The sequence below is a fragment of the Tympanuchus pallidicinctus genome, unplaced genomic scaffold (genome assembly GCF_026119805.1).
Source record: "Tympanuchus pallidicinctus isolate F22 unplaced genomic scaffold, pur_lepc_1.0 scaffold10, whole genome shotgun sequence".
Classification (NCBI taxonomy): Eukaryota; Metazoa; Chordata; class Aves; order Galliformes; family Phasianidae; genus Tympanuchus; species Tympanuchus pallidicinctus.
In genome coordinates, this window is record NW_026294619.1 from 12,795,663 (window position 1) to 12,813,549 (window position 17,887).

At 45.2% G+C, this 17,887-nt stretch overlaps 1 protein-coding gene across 4 annotated transcripts in view; it reads left to right on the forward strand.

Moving 5' to 3' along the window:
- CD247 (CD247 molecule) overlaps positions 1-15,722 on the forward strand; it is a 46,563-nt gene extending 30,841 nt beyond the window's left edge. The window contains exons 2-8 of one of the 4 annotated variants that reach the window (XM_052703473.1): positions 8,672-8,778; positions 10,018-10,071; positions 11,071-11,154; positions 11,793-11,825; positions 12,474-12,530; positions 14,150-14,191; positions 14,632-15,722. In XM_052703473.1, the coding sequence (XP_052559433.1) occupies positions 8,672-8,778; positions 10,018-10,071; positions 11,071-11,154; positions 11,793-11,825; positions 12,474-12,530; positions 14,150-14,191; positions 14,632-14,697 (443 nt within the window). In that variant the 3' untranslated portion in view covers positions 14,698-15,722. Of the gene's footprint in view, positions 1-8,671; positions 8,779-10,017; positions 10,072-11,070; positions 11,155-11,789; positions 11,826-12,473; positions 12,531-14,149; positions 14,192-14,631 lie in introns of all 4 variants that reach the window. The other 3 variants (XM_052703482.1, XM_052703453.1, XM_052703463.1) reach the window with 3 other exon arrangements.
- Positions 15,723-17,887: the final 2,165 nt, after the last annotated feature.

Genomic DNA, 17,887 nt, shown 5'->3' on the forward strand with positions numbered 1-17,887 from the left:
TAGATACATGCATTTGGTCCTTTGCAATGAACTGAACTGTATGTTCCTTCCTACTTTTTTTCTGTTGTTGTTGTCTTGCAATAAATTGCATTCATGTTGCTCTTGTAAAGAACTTTGAGTAAACAATCATTAATTTTTCTTGATGCATCAGAATATACATATGAGGTACAAAAATAATGTTTTTAAGGTGATTATTTCAGTAGTTTTTGATGACCTTTAATGCATGTGGATATGAATTGCAGAAGAATAAGTAGTGGAGTTACTCCAAAAGCAGGGTCACGTATGGCAAATCTAAAGAAAAGAGTAATGAAAAGTTTTATTTTTGCATATCACAATATCATGGCATCAAAACCTCCCGGACTTAGTTTGGTTCAGTGAATAAAGATTCTTGTGTGATGAATACTGTGCTAGAGAGAACAGTTTTGTGTGTCTTTTCATTATTGTTGCATATCAGTGCCTGTTTCTTGCACGTCCTTGAAGGCGTGTGCGTGCCTGCTTTGGGATTAAGCCTGTGCACTCTGAGTTAAATGGCCTGTCTAACTAACTTCTGTTGGAATCAGTGGTGCGGGAAGAGAACTGGGCTGTTTATTGCACATTTCTTCTTCCATTTTGATGCGATAAATCTGAACATAATCCTCTTAATTGCCCTCACTTTGAATAGCTGTATTCGTAGTATTTTCTCTCTAAAACCAGGGTAACTTCTTGGAACAGCTTTCATTAAGTAGGTTGAAACAATTAATGCACATCTAATGGCTAATTCTGTGTGATAACACTTAGCTTAATGAAATTAATTCCGTAGCAGTGCTTATGAGACACTCCCAGAGGCACAAGTGAGACTACTGCACTGCACCTCGGCACTGTATTTGTGCCCAGCATCTTCCCTGTATTGCATAAGGGATAACTGCTAAGTCCGGGTGAAAATGAAGTATGGATTAGTCACAGCTAATTAAAAAAAACAAAAACAACAACACAAAGCCTGAAAGGAAACAAAACAAACACAACATTTGTGGTAAGGTAAGGAAGAATGCTGTTTTGCTGTATTATAGCCAATGCATTGCCTGGACAGCCCAGCTCTTTGTTACATATTTTAAGTAGTGCAACGTACAGCAGTCAGCTCTGTGGCTGGAAGAAGTCCCAATGGATAGCAGCAGCAGGAGGGTTTTCATAGGGAGTACACAGCAGAAGTAAGCAGAAGTAAGAAGAGCCTTTTCACATGTAGAGGAATATTCATCACCTGCAGGTATTTGGCCATCTTTCACCCCACCTAGCACTTTAACTGCCCTTTCCAATGCTGCGTTCTGAAAAAAAAGGTTCATTAAGCACTGAGTATTATGAAAAATTGAGATAGTTGAAATTCCCCTTGCATTCAAATTCCAACTCGCTTGCACATGGAAAGAAAAAAAAAAAAGCTGTTTCCAGGCAGTTTTTCTTTGTCTGCACATCTCGGAGGTTTCCCGATAAGGCTTTTGTGGAGAGAGATGGGGTTTTTACAGTAAATACAATGTGAAAATGTTCATCCATTTTAGAAGCAGCATTAAGGCCCTTTAAAGAAACATCTTTCGTGAGATCTGCAAGCAATTTTATCAGCACAGTGATAGTGTAATGCATAATTCAACACTTAGAGAATGAGAGTGAAGTTAACGTCCCATCTTATGTGACTGCTTTGGAAATGTGCACTAAAACTCTCAGATATGAACAGCTTTGTTCAGCAAACTGTATCTGTTCTAGTCACTAAGTGCTGCTACTGTGCTTTAAGATGCCATGAAGAAATACAAGGAATCTAAATGCTCTACAGGTAGCTGTGGCATTCCTCCAGGAAAAACAAAACAAGGTAAATGTAGTTGTAAGCAACAAGACAGGATTTCTGTGTGCAGTGTTTCTGGAAAATTATATTTTGCTGAAAAATTGTGAAGAAAAGCACATAGGGTAAACCCAGTGCTGTATATGAAATTGACATAGATCGATGATCATAGTCTTTTCCAGCTATGAATGGCTGTACCTCATTATGCAACCAGGCAACAGGCCAGTAGCTTTCTCCAGGTTGCCAGAGGACCGATGGCATCTAGACAGAAGGACAAACACCAAATTCAGCATTTGCAAACTCCAAGTCGGAGCATGAGCTCTGCACAGGCCTGCTGGGTTGTGGCTGCCAGTAGCTGGCTGGTGGGCATCCACAGCAAGTACCACCCGTGGGTTAGGTTGGAGCTAAGCAGGGACATGAGGATGGGAGAAGGTCTGAAGCATATTTAGGAATGCCAAGCAGGCATTTAGTTCAAGGATTAGAATAAAACCGGGGGGTGGAGTGAAGTGAACATTATTTGAAGCTGGAGTATAAGACAGAATACAAATTAGTATGGTGGGTGACTTCATTAGTTTTTTTCCTCATTTATGCTGACTTCATAGATCTATAATTCAGTGTGCTCTTCATTTAATGCAAACACAGATCAAGCTCTGAAGTCCCACTACTACCACCATATATGCTTCGTTGTATAAAAATCATAGATCCTGCTGTGTTTGTTTCGATGGGCTGATACCCAACTCTAGCACTCACTGATTGACTTACTGTAGAATGTTGATTTTGTTTTTTTTTTCCTTAGAAAAACAAACAAGAACTAATAATCCCAACATGTTAAATGTCCAAATACTATCTCCTCCTGCCCCTCCGAAACCAGTGCATTCAAGAACCATATGAAATCTCAGGGTCTTTACCGCCTCGCTATCATCACCCCATCCTGTTTTCAGCATACAGAACATGAGCTGTTTGCTTCACCATGAAATGCTTGCAGGGATCGATGGAGATTTCCTGGACAGAGGGAGTGCAGAATGCAGCCTGTAGTTTTCAGAGAAGCTGACCCAGAGTATTGCTATTGGTCGCCAGAACTTTGTGCAATATTGTCTGTAATTACTGCTAGCAGGAGGAATCCGAAGCTGAGCCTCTTTGGGAAAAGGATTTCATGTTTTTAATACGTCTGCAATGTAAGCTTAAATACAGCATGGTTACCCGGGCTGCCTACAACAGACAACACTGAAAAGCTTAAAACTGCAAAATATAAATGCTCTTACAGAGAGCCCACAGTGCCATTTTGTTTCACAAAAAGTACAATTTTGGCGCCTGTTGCAACCTTCAGTCATAGAAATTAATTTTTTCCTAAATCTTCACTGTTAGATTCTTAAATTTGGTGCTCTTACTAATTTTAGATAGCTTTGCTGGGAAGCTCTCGTGTTCATTTTCAGCATAGAAGCTGTTACAACCAATTAACAATTGGGAAAAAATAAATAAATAAGTAGAGGTAATACAACAGAAATGAGCTGCCAGAATGGATAGCAGGCATGACCAGAATATGCCTACTATTTACCAAAGTAGTTTGAAGGCTAACAGGTACCTCTCTAACACTATAATTTATTACTGGTGATACAGAGATGTATGTCTATGGTACATGCTGGATATGGATATGTTGGGTACTGGAATTAACTTGATAAATTTTAATATTAGTTGCATGCACTGTAGGTATGGGTAAAGTTTTGCTTTCATCTCAGGCTCAAATACTGACTTACAATGGCTTGTGCTCATACTGTAAATATGCAGGAATTTTTTATGATGAGAACCTGGGGGATCCTTTTTCTTCACTTGCTTTGCTTTTGCCGTGGTTCTCTCTCTTATTAATAAGATAAAAACTTCCCAGTGTCTGAGAGCTGGAGAGAACTTTGACATTTTTTACAGCTAAAATATTACTTTTGTTATCCTTGTCTTAAAGATGGCAAAATAAAGCCACGGCATCGGGCCATTAGTAATAAGGATCTTCTTCCCTTCTGTTGTTTTTTTTTCCCATACAGGAATGCATTGCTTTCCAACAGTCTTCAATTCAGTCAATCTGTCTGTCTGTCTCTCTATTCTCTTTGTATTTGCAATTTCCTACCCGTGTGCGATGAGATACATCTCAAAATACAGCAGTTTTTTCCTTATGCTTTAATACAACCTGAGGTAAGGTACTCAAGATCAAGTACCTTGGGATGGATTATAACAAAACGTAGTGATGGGAGGATGAGCAATCACAGTTATATCACCTGGTGGTGGACTGCAGACTGCACCTGCTAAGTATTACCAGGGACATAAAGCCATACCCCATGCCCTGATAATTTATAGTCTCTTCTCTTTAGCAATGTTTTACTTTGCCATATTTTATGTACGTAGTTTGTCCACGCTGTTAAGATGTGAATGCACACAAATTAGAGGAGAAGACATGCCGGAAGGGGAAGAAGTGATTTGTCTTTTCCAAAGGGGATCTTGCAAGAGGTTCTGGAGTTAGCATTTGTCCTAAGAGCTTTTGCTGAAGGGTTCTCTCGAGGACACAGGCGTTGTTTGTGGGAATGTTTCCATGCTGTGATTGCTCTTCCATTGGCTCTCTTTATGAGACCCTTGCAGGGCTTAGTGTTCGAGGTCACTGGAAAGAGACCAAGCTTTGGCCAGCGATGCTGGAAAAAAACAACAACAAAATGCAGGGAATTAATATTAAACCAACGCCCTTAACCAACCTTGCTTTGTACTCTGTCCGTAAGTGCCATTACATGTGTGCCACCTCCTAGCAGTCAGAATGCCACACAAACAAACATCCCCTCACTAAGCAGGTTGGCAGCAGAGGACTGGCTGCGATGGGAAGAGCTGCGCTCAGCCTCTCCCACCCCAGCGCTTGTAGCTGCGCTGTGCAGAGCCCCAGCCGTTAGGGCCGGCACAGCCTCCTTCCTGCCCATAACCTGATGCCACCACTGCTGCTGTGAGGTGATTTAACCACTTCTCTGCCCGACAGCAAGCTTCTCTGGTAATTTTCTCAGCAGCAGAGATGCCTTTTTGGAAGCACAGGTTTGTAAAGAGACTGCAACGAAACATCTTGAAACTCTGCAAGTCTTGAGAGTGTCTAACCTGGACTGCCCCAATGGATGTCCTAAAGTAAATCTTGAAAGCTTTCTGCAGGCTTGGATGACAGCCACTCAAGTTTTGTAAAGCGTTGCTATAAGCTTAACTAAAAACAGTGGATGGCATTCATTATACAGGTTTACTGTCCTTTCTGTTGCTCGCTCTTTTGGCATGGGATAGGTCTTGTGCTGTTAGTGAGTTAGATGAAAACTGATCCTGGAGAAAGGAAAGGAAAGCAAAGCTGGTTTTCATTCCAATAGGATTAGCAGTGATGAATGTATGATCACGGATTTGCCCGACTGTACCTCCAGGGGGGTTCCTGTAATTGTTGCAGCTTTGGACTGTGTTGGCTGCAGTGCAAGGAATCACTCGTGGCCTCACTGGTGTCTGCAAATAGCTACAATCCTCCCTCCGGCACCTCAAGCCTTCAGACTGCTGTGCTGTGATGGAAAAGCTCCCTCCTTTTCTTGTCTGCTTGCAGCTGATCAAATGTGTTGGATTTGAGTTCATTCTGAGACAGAACAGTCCTGTTATGTCTCTTGTGTTTGTGCATCTCTGCATTTGGTTTGGTATGAGCCATGAAATCCAAGCAGTCCCTTCCTGCATTAGCCCTGAGATGAGAAGAGCAATGCACCGATGAGTGGGAAGGGCTTTATGAATCTTCTATTGAGGAATCGCTCTTCATGTTATCAGTATATTTGATTACTGGAGCCATGGGCCATGAGTTACTTGCAAGCTGTTTAGCAACTTTGTGCTTTGTTTGCTCTTTGTAAAGTCTAACTTTAAAGTGCCAGGGGAATGTCTGCTGCACCCAACAGACAAATGCCTCTGGTTGTGATTAAAAGCATCTTGTGCTTGATTTGGTGTCTCTGCCTTCAGCCTTGCTGCGCGTAGACTGTGGGATTCCCACTGAACCAAGATGCGTAGACTGAGTTCTTCTGAGAAGTGTGCCATAGCATGTGTTTGGTTTTAGAAGCTGAACTCTTTTAAAAAGAGTAGCAACAAGGCTGCCCAATAGAAGTCAGGTTGGAGTGAGTTATGCTGTGGGATGCTCAGGCAGAAATCTCTAGGGGAAGCAGTGAGAAAGCTAGTAATAACCATTTGAGTGGTAAGCCTTGCCTCTCTGGATACTTAACAATACAAAAGTTAAAGCAGGGAACATCTTTTACATTAACTAGACTGAACTTCTGCTATCCCTGTTGAATATGAGTCTAGTAAAAGAGCATGGGTCTCATCTAAAACCCCTACAAAAGCTGGAGGAGCTTCATAGTTTACATCTGTTGGCTGAGCTTGCTGAATATCCGGGTCCTGCCATCGCAGTGTGCTTGGTTTGCTGTCTCTAGGAGGCATCACAGGTTTTGCTTCAGGAAAGCCCTTTGCACCAAGTTCTCGCAAAAGCGAGAAGTGAAAGCAGTGCTTTTCTGAGAATGACTGACTGTTTGGGTATGTGAGGAGTCCCCCTCCAGAGATGAGAAAGGCATTCCCCTCTGTTCTGTTTCCGACAACGCTCTGGAAAGATTCCGAGGGCATAAAGATTGCTCTGTTCAAGGTGGGCAAAAAGTTTAACTTCTTCACCTTCAGTCTGAAATGGGAGGTCATTGGGTTTTTTGCACACATTTGGTCTTCTTTCAGCAAATCAGCTGGAAAGTGTTTGGCGTTTGGTCAAATTATCCTCATTTCCATTTTCTAAATCTATTTCTTCTCAAATTAATCAAGAGGAAAATTGCAGTGCTTGAAGTTGGTGATAGTGCCTCCCTGGAAGGGATCCTAGCAGAAATATGATGGGTTTGCCACATTCCTAAAGCATCTTATCCTGACCTTATGTTTCCAAAATGCATAAGGATGCATATAATGCATTATGTACTTTTGGCATAAAGAAGTGGGAATCAATGACCTGATTTTTTATTTTTTTTTTCCCAAATGTAATTATTCTTGCTGCTTAGCATCCAGTCTTACAACAACAATCCTAATAATATTCATGTTTTGCTCCTTGGTTTTAAGGCCAAGGAAAACAGCAAACTGTAATGCTGAACATGGCCAAAGCACAGCTTGTGTCTGTGCTGTGTTTCATAAACATGTGATGATGTGCTGATGGAAAAAGTCTTCTCCAGCACTGTGCCCATGTTTAGACATCTTGCTTTAATATCCTCCTACATTTTAATGGACTGCTGAAATTTGCACTGGAAAACTGTGGTGCACGGGGCACCGTGAGGCTGGTTTTGTGTTGAACCAGCACTGGACTAAGTATTATCCTCTGAATCTCCAGAAGAATTCGTGGAAGCTACTTTCAGTTGGTTGGGTTAATACATGATGCGTGGTGTTAGGCAAATATCTGCATCTCTGTGTCTCCATTTACCCCATGTACACGAGGTTTGATGATCCTGAGAGTAACGCAGTGGTTATTGTTGAATGTTGAATGAATTCAATCTACAATTTTATAAATTGTAGAAAATGGGAGGGGAAGAAGGAAGGCAATCCAAGATCTTAGTCTTACTTTACTTCCAGAGATTTGTTTGTAAGCATAATTTTTGAAAAACGGAATGCAGATCCTTACTTAAAACAAACCTGGTGTCTGGAAATGTGTTTTTCCTTCGGCTGTCTCTAGTTGGCATCACAAGTGAGCTTCTTGGTGGGAGCAGTGATTTGATCTTCTACTTCACAAAATACAATTGGATTACTGAGTTTCCAGGCATGGATTTGCAGCCTTGCTTTATACAGATAGCATCCTTGAGCGGTGCTGCAGACTGTCACCATTAGCTCTATTTCTGTAGAGGAGACTCCCTTGCACTGCCCAGATGGCATTTGCAAATGTGATGAAATCTCCATTGTGACTGGATGGACTGGAGAAAAAGCCCATTGCACAGAGCAGCCCTGCTCTCAGCGCAGGAGTAACTGAGTGCCTTGAAGTAGTGCATTAAGTGGTTCAACTGCTATCCATCACATGCAGTTAATAGGAATTGCCATACTTTGTTCACCTTAGGATGGAGATGAATCATACCAATTCTTTTCAATTTATCTCCGTAGAAGGGTTTCACAGGCTCTTGATCATTCTCATCTTCCTCTTTTGAACTCCCTCCAATTGTCTGTACAAAGCATGCCTCAGATTCATTTCTAAGTGATTTTTTTAATAACTGTGAAATGCACCTTTCCTTTGGCAGTGGTCTTGGAGCTGCGTATTAGATCCATATTTACTTTGGCTTCTTGACCTGAATTGTTTTTATTTTTCAGCTGCATCTTCGAGCTTGCTGCACGTTTTCTGATACAGGAGCAATTTAATTAGCTCTAGCTGCTGAAAACCATCAGCATTGCTGTGCTCTGCTTGATGTGGTTGGGGTACGAATATGTCACGAATGTGGACTATGAAATTAACACCAGCATCTTCTGAGGAGCAGTTTTATTGAGCTCTCACTTAGGGCATTTGCAGATTTTCTTCCTCAGCAAAGTTTTAGATGTTCTTTTTTTTTTTTTTTTCTTTTTAACTCTCAAAGGGATCCTCCCAACAAGAGGCAGCTCAGTAGGAACAGGACCTGGGCAGCCTGCTCCAAGTGACCCCATTGGGTTGGACGTCCATTGCTGCCTTCCAGGCTCATTTGTTCTATGATCCTCGTTCAGATTTCCATCTCCTTTGCAAACAGGCAGACTTGCCTCTGTACTGGCTTCGCTTCACAAAGTGCTGTGCTGCACTGCCACATGTATGTTGTCAAGCACGTGTTGATGCACATGGCCTTATTTGTTGATGTATGTGGTCTTTCTGTGCAGATGCTGTAACAGTTCTTGGACTGACAGATCCCCGACTCTGCTACTTACTTGATGGATTCCTCTTCATTTACGCAGTCATCATCACGGCCCTTTTTGTGAAAGCTAAGGTCAGTCTATCTAAACACTGATGCATTTGGCTTTTGTGGTGCTAGCCTGGTGGGCCGAGCTGGAAAATGGGGGTGGAAGCAGGAAGCACGTCTCTTAGAATAAGAGCTTAATATTTTCTCTCTCTTCTCTTTTTTTTTTTTTTTTTCCCTCTCCTTTTCTGGTACCAACCTGAGTATCTTGGGCAAATGCTGTCTGAGGGTTCAGGAGTGAAGGGAAAGTGTATGAACTACATGAGAGTACTTTGATGCCACAGTTATGCACGCAGTCAGAGATTCTGGACAGAATAGTTGGGAAATGATTGGTGATGTGGTTTCTTCTGCAGCTTTGTCGTTGGAAAGAGAAGAGAGGGTGTGCAGAAAATTCAGGACAATGCCAAGTTCATGAAGAAAGTAGCAAAATGTCTCAGAAGGCAGACATGCCCTTGCCTATAGTCCTCAGCATGCTCACTGTGCTTCTGGTCTGTTCCGCTGTATGCTGGTGAGGTGCGTGGTGCTGAGCTGTAACAAGGAAGCTGCTGCAGGGAGGAAGGAAGCAGGAAAGCCATATGTAATGCCAGGCTTTCAGCCAAAAGCAGCAGAGCTGAAACACCATTGTCATGAAGCTCCATTAGGCCAGTGGAGCATCTTCTGGGCAGCTCTTTGTCTTGACCCAAACCTAGAAGTTATATATTTCCTAAGGAGTAGCATCTCTCACTATGCTTCCTGCTCAGTGGAGTTTTTTTGTGGTGGCTTTTGCCAAAAGTACAGCCCTGTTATGGCCTTTTGTTTATGGACAGTGTGGCTGATGTTGGGTTCTGTTAATAGAAGATGCTTGGTAAATTGCTGGCCCTGTCAAAGGGAAAGCATGGAGTGGGTAAATTGTAATTACTATAATTTTATTTTTTTTTAAAGGAAAATCAGATTTATCCTAGGTCTAAATGCAAACTCAACTAGAAGGTTGTTTTTTTTAAGAAAGATTTAATGTATGATAATGATTCAGTAAGATTAAGGCAATACAGAGTGCAGCATAACACTCTCCAAAAAGAGTAGAGCGCGAAGGAGCTGCTCTCACTGACTTCATGCTGCCCTTTCTGCCTGCAACAATTAACTGCTTATCAGTCCTGTGTGGAGCAGGATTTGTATTGCTGCAGCTCCATCAGTGCCACTGTGTGTGGGCTGCCCAGCTTCTGACAAGAGGAGAGAAGGAACGAAAGGACAGAAGCCTATGATCCCCTGCTCACGGTATGGCTTCTCTTCCAGCTTAGCCAGTCCTCTGAACCACAGCTGCTGCTGGGCCAGGATGATGTGTATAATGTAAGTATCTGCTGTGTTATGTGTGCTTCTTCTAAGTCGTTCTACCTCTCTGGGCATTCAGTGAGTTGCCCATGGATCAACAAAATGTGGGATGAAGCAGCTGATGAAAGCACTGCACCCAGGTGTGCAGCATAGCAGTTAGAAGGAGAGTTATATGGAGGAAAACCAAAGCTGACCGGGGCTGTTGCATGAGGCCGTACTGGAGGCCCACCCAACCCTGTGGCCTGGCCACAGACAGCATCAGAGGCTCTCCCTGTCATGAGAGGATGGACACAAGCACCTGCCCAGCCTCCTAGATGAACTTATTCATGGTAGCATTGAATTCTGGCTATACATCTGATTGCCTTGATTTCTGTTTTTATTTTTGTTTTTCTCTCACACTCTTGACCGTAGCCACATCCTGTGACAAGTTCCACCATTTAACTGTGTAATTTATGAAAACTAATGTTCTGTTTTCAGTTTAAATTACCACCTGTCGCCTTTCCAATAGCACTGGATACTGATACTCAGTACAGTATAACTGTGCTCTTCTCATCTGAAATCTCTCCTTTGCCCTCTTCCAAGGTAACCTTTTCCAGATGGGAGATGTGTGACTTCTGCATCCACTTGATGCAGATGTAGATGAGCTGCTCTGCAAAGTCAAACAAAAACAACAACTAACAAGGTCTTGTACATACAACCACCAGTGGGAGAGAGGACATGGAATTCAGTCTCCCTTTCTCTCCTGCTCTTTTTCAGCCCAGTTCTGCTTGGAAAGTTTCTTGATGTAAACAGTTTGCGGCTTTCTGCTGCACGGACCACTCTTTCTGGCTTCCATAGCTTTGTTGTAGACAATTCTGTTGAAAGAAAAGTAAAAATTAAAAGGTAAAAAAAAACTTTTTGCAATACTCAAGGAGCTGGACTCCAAGCTGGGTAATTTATTTTCTCGTGCTAAGCCACGCTCTATTTCTTTTCTAGTGATTGCGACATTCACCACTGCTTCTTCCTTTCTCGTTTCAGAAACTGTCCCGTGGGCACAGAGATGAATACGATGTGCTGGGCACCAGGCGAGGCGCAGACCTTGAGAAGGGCGGGAGACACGAGGTAGCTTCTTCCCACATCCCCTCTCTACTTTCTGAATCCAGTGCCTTCCTCCTCGCATCTGACCACCGTTCAGACACACGTGCGCCCAGCACCAGTTTGCGAGTCACGGGGTCCTCCTTGGGAGGGAATGGCACAACCCATGCGGCGGCTGTGGCGCTGGCAGCCTCACGGGGACAAAAGTAAACCTCCCCCTCTCCTTTGATCTGTGCCCCCACGGCTTTGCTGAGAACTCACAGCCACACCGCTGGAAGTGACACCCGGCCCGGGCGGATGCGGGGCAGGCGAGGTGGAAATGAATGTTTCGTTTGCACTCTGCATGTGATGCTGCCAGGCGAGCAGCAACAGTGTCAAGCAGCAGCCAGAGCAACTGCTTCCGCTGCAGAGCCCAGCAGCTTCAGAAGAAGAGGGAGGGGAAACCTTCTGTGGGGCATGCCTGCAGCTGGCAGCTGGGGGGGGGTCGAGCAGAGGACGAGAGAACAGTTAAGAGTTAACAGAGCCTTTTGGGTGGAGGTGAGGTGGGCCCAACTGGCTGTGTCCATGGAGCTGTAGCTGGGCCTTAGAGCAAACCACAGGCTCGTATGGGTGGTGGACAGCAGCAGTGCAACACTTGGGCAACTTTTTCCTTTTTCTTACAGCAGAGAAGAAAGAACCCCCACGACACCGTTTACTCTGTGAGTAGAGAACTAAGGGTTGGGGATGGCTGCTTAAGGATCACTTGATAGACTGATCTCTGGTGAAATGTGATGTGGCCAGTGCTATGAAGGACAGAGCCACGAACACCTGTGTTCACATCTCACCCTGGCTCTATCCAGGTGCTCAGTGCTTGCTGAGAAGTGAGCTTTGGTTCCCAAGGCTGATTCACAGTCTCTGATCAGTGCTGGTTGTGAGCCTGTGGAACAGAGGAAGGGAGAGCCCCTCTCTCTTACCTCTCACCCTACTGTGTTAAAGACTGTTCTGTCCCTGGACCACAGCAGTGTGTTGGGTTTTGTCTCCTGAGCAAACTCTGCTTGAAGGTTTTGTTCAGAGAGTTTTGGTGCAGTGCAGTACGTGGCGCCAGTGTAGCTAAATGATTTGGTCATCATTCTTCATTTCAATTGTTGGAGACAGTGTGGTGCTGCTGAGCAGAGCTGATGGTGCCTCGCTTATGCTTCCTGCACATCAGCCAAGCCCACCACTGTCTCTCCTCCAGATGGGGTCATAGTTCTGCACTGAGGCTGGGTCATTGGCGGCAGTCCCAGGCGTGTAGGAGTGGAGCGTGGGCACATGGGGACTGGGTTAGCTTTTCTCTGACATTGACACCTTCCCCCTCTTTCTTGCAGTCCCTGCAGAAGGACAAGATGGGCGAGGCATACAGTGAGATTGGGAAGAAGGGAGAGGTGAGTCCCTCCTACAGGGAGGGGGGGTAGGTGTTGCTCACTGCTGCTCCCTTGCAGAGCAGCAACCCTGTGTGAGAGAGCCTGCAGCTGAGGGCAGTTATCTATTTCCTGTAGTACCCGGTGAGATAGGTATAGCAGAAAGAGATGAAGCTACAGTTACAGCAGCCATAAAGCCTGTTGGGGATTGGACGACGAGGTTTGTGCCACTGGCATTAGAAACATGGCCCATACACAGCTGTTGTATTCCTGAGGAGACTGAGTAATGTCAAGGGGGAAACACTGCAACTTTCCACACAAAAAGTCTGGCAGTGACCTCAGTCGTCATCCGAGATGAATGAGAAATACCTGAAGGAAATGCCTGATTCCAAGGGCTGCAAAGCTCAGGTCGCAGCACCGTTGAGCACTTACTTTCCTCCAGGGCAGCCCTGAGGTGGAGTTTCACAGTGTCTCTCCGTGGGCCACCGCGTCTGCTCTGCCCTATAGCCACAAGTCAGCACCTGCAGGCACTGCACGCTTGTCTGCAGACAGGGAATTGGGGGAACATTTCCCTCCCTGCACATTTTCTCTATTATTTATAAGAGAACAGCTCTGTTGTGTCCAAGGATAGTGACAAGGGGACAGCTTCAGTTCAGTGAGCTCGCTGCTGGGGGAGGGATGCCTGTGTTGTAAAGAGGCCATCTCGGTATGCTGTTTATGGCAAAATGAAAAATTGCTGTGACCTACACAGGTTCTATTTTGAGTCTAAGTGTCTTACACGTAACCTTTGATTTCCCTCTGAGAAGAGAAAAAAGGGGATTTCAAGAGAAAGCTTAGCATTGAAAAATGATGAAACAACACCAATATTTAACACCTCCTGTTTTGTTTGTTTGTTTTTTTTTTAATTGTTCTAAAACATTTTTATTGTTCATATTCAGGCTCAGTTTGTGAGCTGTGAATTTGTGCAGTTTCACCCTGGTTTTACTTATGAGTGTTTCTATTACCAGCAGAGTGAGGAGGAAAACAAAGCCTTCCCTCGTTCTACACACACGACCCTTCAACAGCCTGCTGCAACGTTAACTGGGGTGGGCACTGCTCTCTGCCATCTGTATCACACAGGAAATGCTCCTGGGGCCATGGCTGCAGGCTGGTCATGGCCAGCCACGGGCCTAGCACACAGCCTCCATTCCAGGTCTGCAAGCTCGGCCATCCTGGGTTCCCACCTTGATGCTGTAAAGCATGAGTTAGAGATAGGAACTTACAGCCCCCGTCTCAGGAGTGGGCAGAGTCACTCAGGCGCCAGCTGACGTGTAGCAGCAACTCAAATCACATGGACTTGTTTATTCGGGTGTGCTCTCAGCCCACAAAGTAGCAGGAATGCTGCCACACCTCCTGGCCTGCAGTGAATCAGGAAATAGCAGCATCACAGCAGTATGGCAGGAAAATCACATCAAAATAACTTCCTTTGCTAATTCTCTCCTTCTATGGCCCTTGCAGCAGGTTGGGGTGGCACAGCCCAGGTGGCATTCACCAGTAGGCTCTCCCTCAATGTATCCGCAGTTCAGGATGGGAGCACTCAGCCTTCTCTTTCTTTTGGTGAAATGGGAAAAGCACTGATCTCTGCTTGTTTTGCCTCCCCAAAGCAGCAGCGGCGGCGAGGAAAAGGGAACGAGGCTGTTTACCAGGTAGGCAACACATCCACAGCTGCCCCCTTCATCTATCTGTGCAGTTGAACTGCAGCCTCCATTGCATCTGCCTTCCTGTCCAAGTTATTATGGAGAAGCCCTGAGAATACTGTTCAGGGTTTCACGTCTTAGTCAGCAGAGTTCACAGTTTGCTGGCTCTTAACAGTCAATAATGCAGTTAAAATATACTCTAAAGATTGGCAAAATCGGTCAGAATGAGTTGCTGCAGCCGTGTGCTGCTTACAGTTCCTCAGGCTGCATCCTGCCTCCAGGTAAGTGACACCACAGCGAGACTGAGGAAATGCTCATGAGTTAAAAAATAACCTCTGTAAGAAGCAAAAACAACAACGATGCTCTGCCAGCCCCAGCATCTTCTTCCTGAGCTGACAGCCATCTCTGGAGAACCAAGCCCTCTCCTCACCTGTTTCTCTCTTTCTCAGGGGCTCAGCGCAGCAACCAAGGACACGTACGATGCTCTCCAAATGCAGCCCCTGCCCCCCCGCTAAGCGGGAGTCACAGTGGGGGATGGGCAGCGGCGAGGGATGCCCACACGCTTGGGGGGAGGGAGAGGGGGTGAAGGGGAAAGCTTTTTTCATCCCAAACAAAACAAGCACTGTGTACTTCCTCAGTGCAACAATCCACTCGGGTTGGTGCACCGAGGTTCCTTCTCTCCTCCTGTGGAATAATGTAACCGCAAGCTTTAGCTTCTGAAGTGTACATACCTGTAAAGTTGTTTCCCACCAGTAGTTATTAGGTTGTTTTTGCAAGACTCGTGAGCAGTCCCCACCTCCTGACACAGCTGTTTCTGTAGCTCCTCCTCACCTTTTGGGGGCACCAAGACACACAGCTGCTGGCTCGTAGCATTTAAGGACTCCCGTTAGCAATAGGGCTGTCATTTCCTGCAGTGTTTATCTTCACGCCATTTGACAATCAGCCTCCTGCTTTAAATTTGCCTTTTAAAAACTGCTGCAGCAGAGGACAATTTTTATTTCTCTAACTGTGAAAAGTGATGTGGTGTCAGTGCAGCGAAGGGTGCCAGCTCTTTGACATCAAACAAGACCTGAACTCCAACAAAAGAGGAAGTGCCATGCAGACAGCACAAGGTGCTAAGAGCCAGGCGGTGGCCAAGAGATGCCTGGGAAGGCAGAAGCCAGCAGTGCTGCAGTGACAATGAGAATGGACTCCGAGTATGAGAAACGCTGGGAAGGCCAGGAACCTCACCCCTCCCACGTGGCAGAGGGCTGCACCTGCTGAGCTTCTGCCCCGTCACATTGTTCACAACACCTACAACCAGCACCGCTGCAGCCACCTCCCTTTGTAAGAGCTTATGGGACGACGGCTGTGTCAGGAAAAAATAAAACTGTCACTTCTGGGAAACGGATTCTTCGTATAAAAGCCAATACATAAATGCAGTTCCAAACCAGCTGAATTCATCTGGTTCCTCTTAAAAGATGCAGGTATTATTCCAAAATGGCAGTTAAGTCCATAACATAATGCATTTTTGATGAATTAATAAAGTGAGTGTCAAAGACCCACGTGTGCACGGTGCACTGCTGCATGGTGGTAATGTGGTCTCCTTGGCCAGCTGCTGGGGTCGGTGTTTCCCCAGCATCAGCTGGGAGGATGCGGGAAGCGATGCTGGGACAGCACCTCAAGCCCCAGCATCGATGGATGCGTTGTTCTCCTCTTGCTGCAGCCCCAGGCAGGGTTTAGAAGGCTGTGCTGTGAGTGCCTGTCAGCAATGCAGCCGGGGCAGTTGCCCTGCAGAACGAAGATTATTATTGCAGCACGGTGCAGAGGCAGGGAGCAGAGCTGAAGCAGACAAGCTGCTGGCAGCCTGGGCTGCCCACAGTGGGCCAAGGCAGGTGCACCAGGAGAAGGGGGCTGCCTGCCCCGACACATTGACAGAACACAAACAAGCGCATACATGTTAAAACACTTGGAAAATGGTTTAATGATGTTTACAACAGAAATGAACTGTACAATTACAGTAAGTTTAATATATATAAAAAATTACAGCAGACAAATGCATCTACACAAAATCTACCTTTTCATTCTGATTTACCGTAATCTACACAATCTCTCACCGCCTACAGCTATCTGTAGGCAACCACTGGGAAAATAATAATAATAATAATAATAATTATAATTATAATAATAATAATAAAGGGCATCTTTAAAGAGACAGCACTTCGCCTTCCTCCTCACCCTCCGTGCAACCAGCAAGGTTTGAAATGTGTGGGACCCAACCCCTCAGGCTCGGGCGAGGGGCGCAGTGGGTACGGGCGCTCCAGGGGGCCCTTCCCGAGCTCTGCTGACCCGAAGGTCCCGGCGCAGCGCTCGAGGGAGGGCAGGAGGAAGCGCCAGGCGGTTAAGACTGAACTTCTCTTCTGTTTTGGAAGAGAAGCAGAAGTGGCTGCTCTGACGTTGCAGCCGTTCTCTGACCACCGAGAACCGTCGTTGGGTTCCAAAGGACGGGCCCTTCTTCACACAAAGGGTCGGTTTTTGAACTAACGCGTTAAACAGCTTTCAGAAAACAACATTTGAGCTCCTTCTTCCTCGGCCCGTCCCTTAAGAGCAGTGAAAAAGCCTTTGCTCTGAGGAAGAGCCCCGGGTTAACGGGTGCGCGGCGAGAGGAAGATGCTGTCTCTTTAAAAAGAAAGCAAGGATCCCAGTTGGGAGCGGCCGTCAGTGAAATGCAATCCGAATTGGCGGTCTGTGGAAATTCTTCATGGAGCATTATGTACACTTTAAAAACCCTTCGTTTTTGTTTTTTTTTTTTTGTTTTTTTTTGTTTTTTTTTTTTTAATTTATTTATGAACACCTAGGCAGTGAAAACCGTTATGTTAATACATACATAGACACACCCAAAACATACAAAAATACTATTATTTCAAACTACTAAGAATAGGACAAGTTCAGTTATCTCCATGCTATGACTTTAAGAGCATTACACTGAAACAAACAAGAATTTAAACGACAATTTTTTAATATCCCAGAAATATACCAAAATATACATCTAAGCTTTGGAATTACTGAGGTTAGACTAATGCAAGTGCTGGGTAATCGTACTTAATACACAAGTCTAAGGTTCTGCAGGAAAGAAATTATCTTTGGTATCTGCATCAGGCTAATAATATTAACATTTGGATTTTGCTTTGGGATAGAGCTTGTATGACCCTAGAACCAAACACCCCCCAATCAACTGAGATTAAAAAGATCCATGTAAAAAGTTCCTCCGTTTGCAACCCCCCCAAAAAAGTTAAAAAGTCACAGGCATCTACCTAGCATAAAAGGTTGAGAAATACAATGCATAGTTGCACAGTGGTGCTGCAAAAATAAAAGAAATATAGAAAAAAGGAGCTAGAGGAGAAATGAAAAGCTTCTTCTTCTTCTTTCAGGGATTTCTCACAACAGGACAGCCTCTTCCAAGCAGTGACCGGGGGGGTGAGGGGAGGGGGGAAAGCTCGGAAGTGCACCTCAGCGTGTATTAATCGACGTCACCCAGCCCCCAGAGGGTTCGAGCACCCAGCAGAGCAGCCAATCCTGCGCCCAAGCCTTCAGCCCCCAACCCACCGGCGAGGCCCCCTCCCGGCGAGCCCCTTCCCCGGCGCCGGGCGCCTCGCAGGTGGGCTGGGCGCTGAAGACGCCCTTTGTCTTTGGTTTGTTTGTTTGTTTTGAGTTTATACAATCATT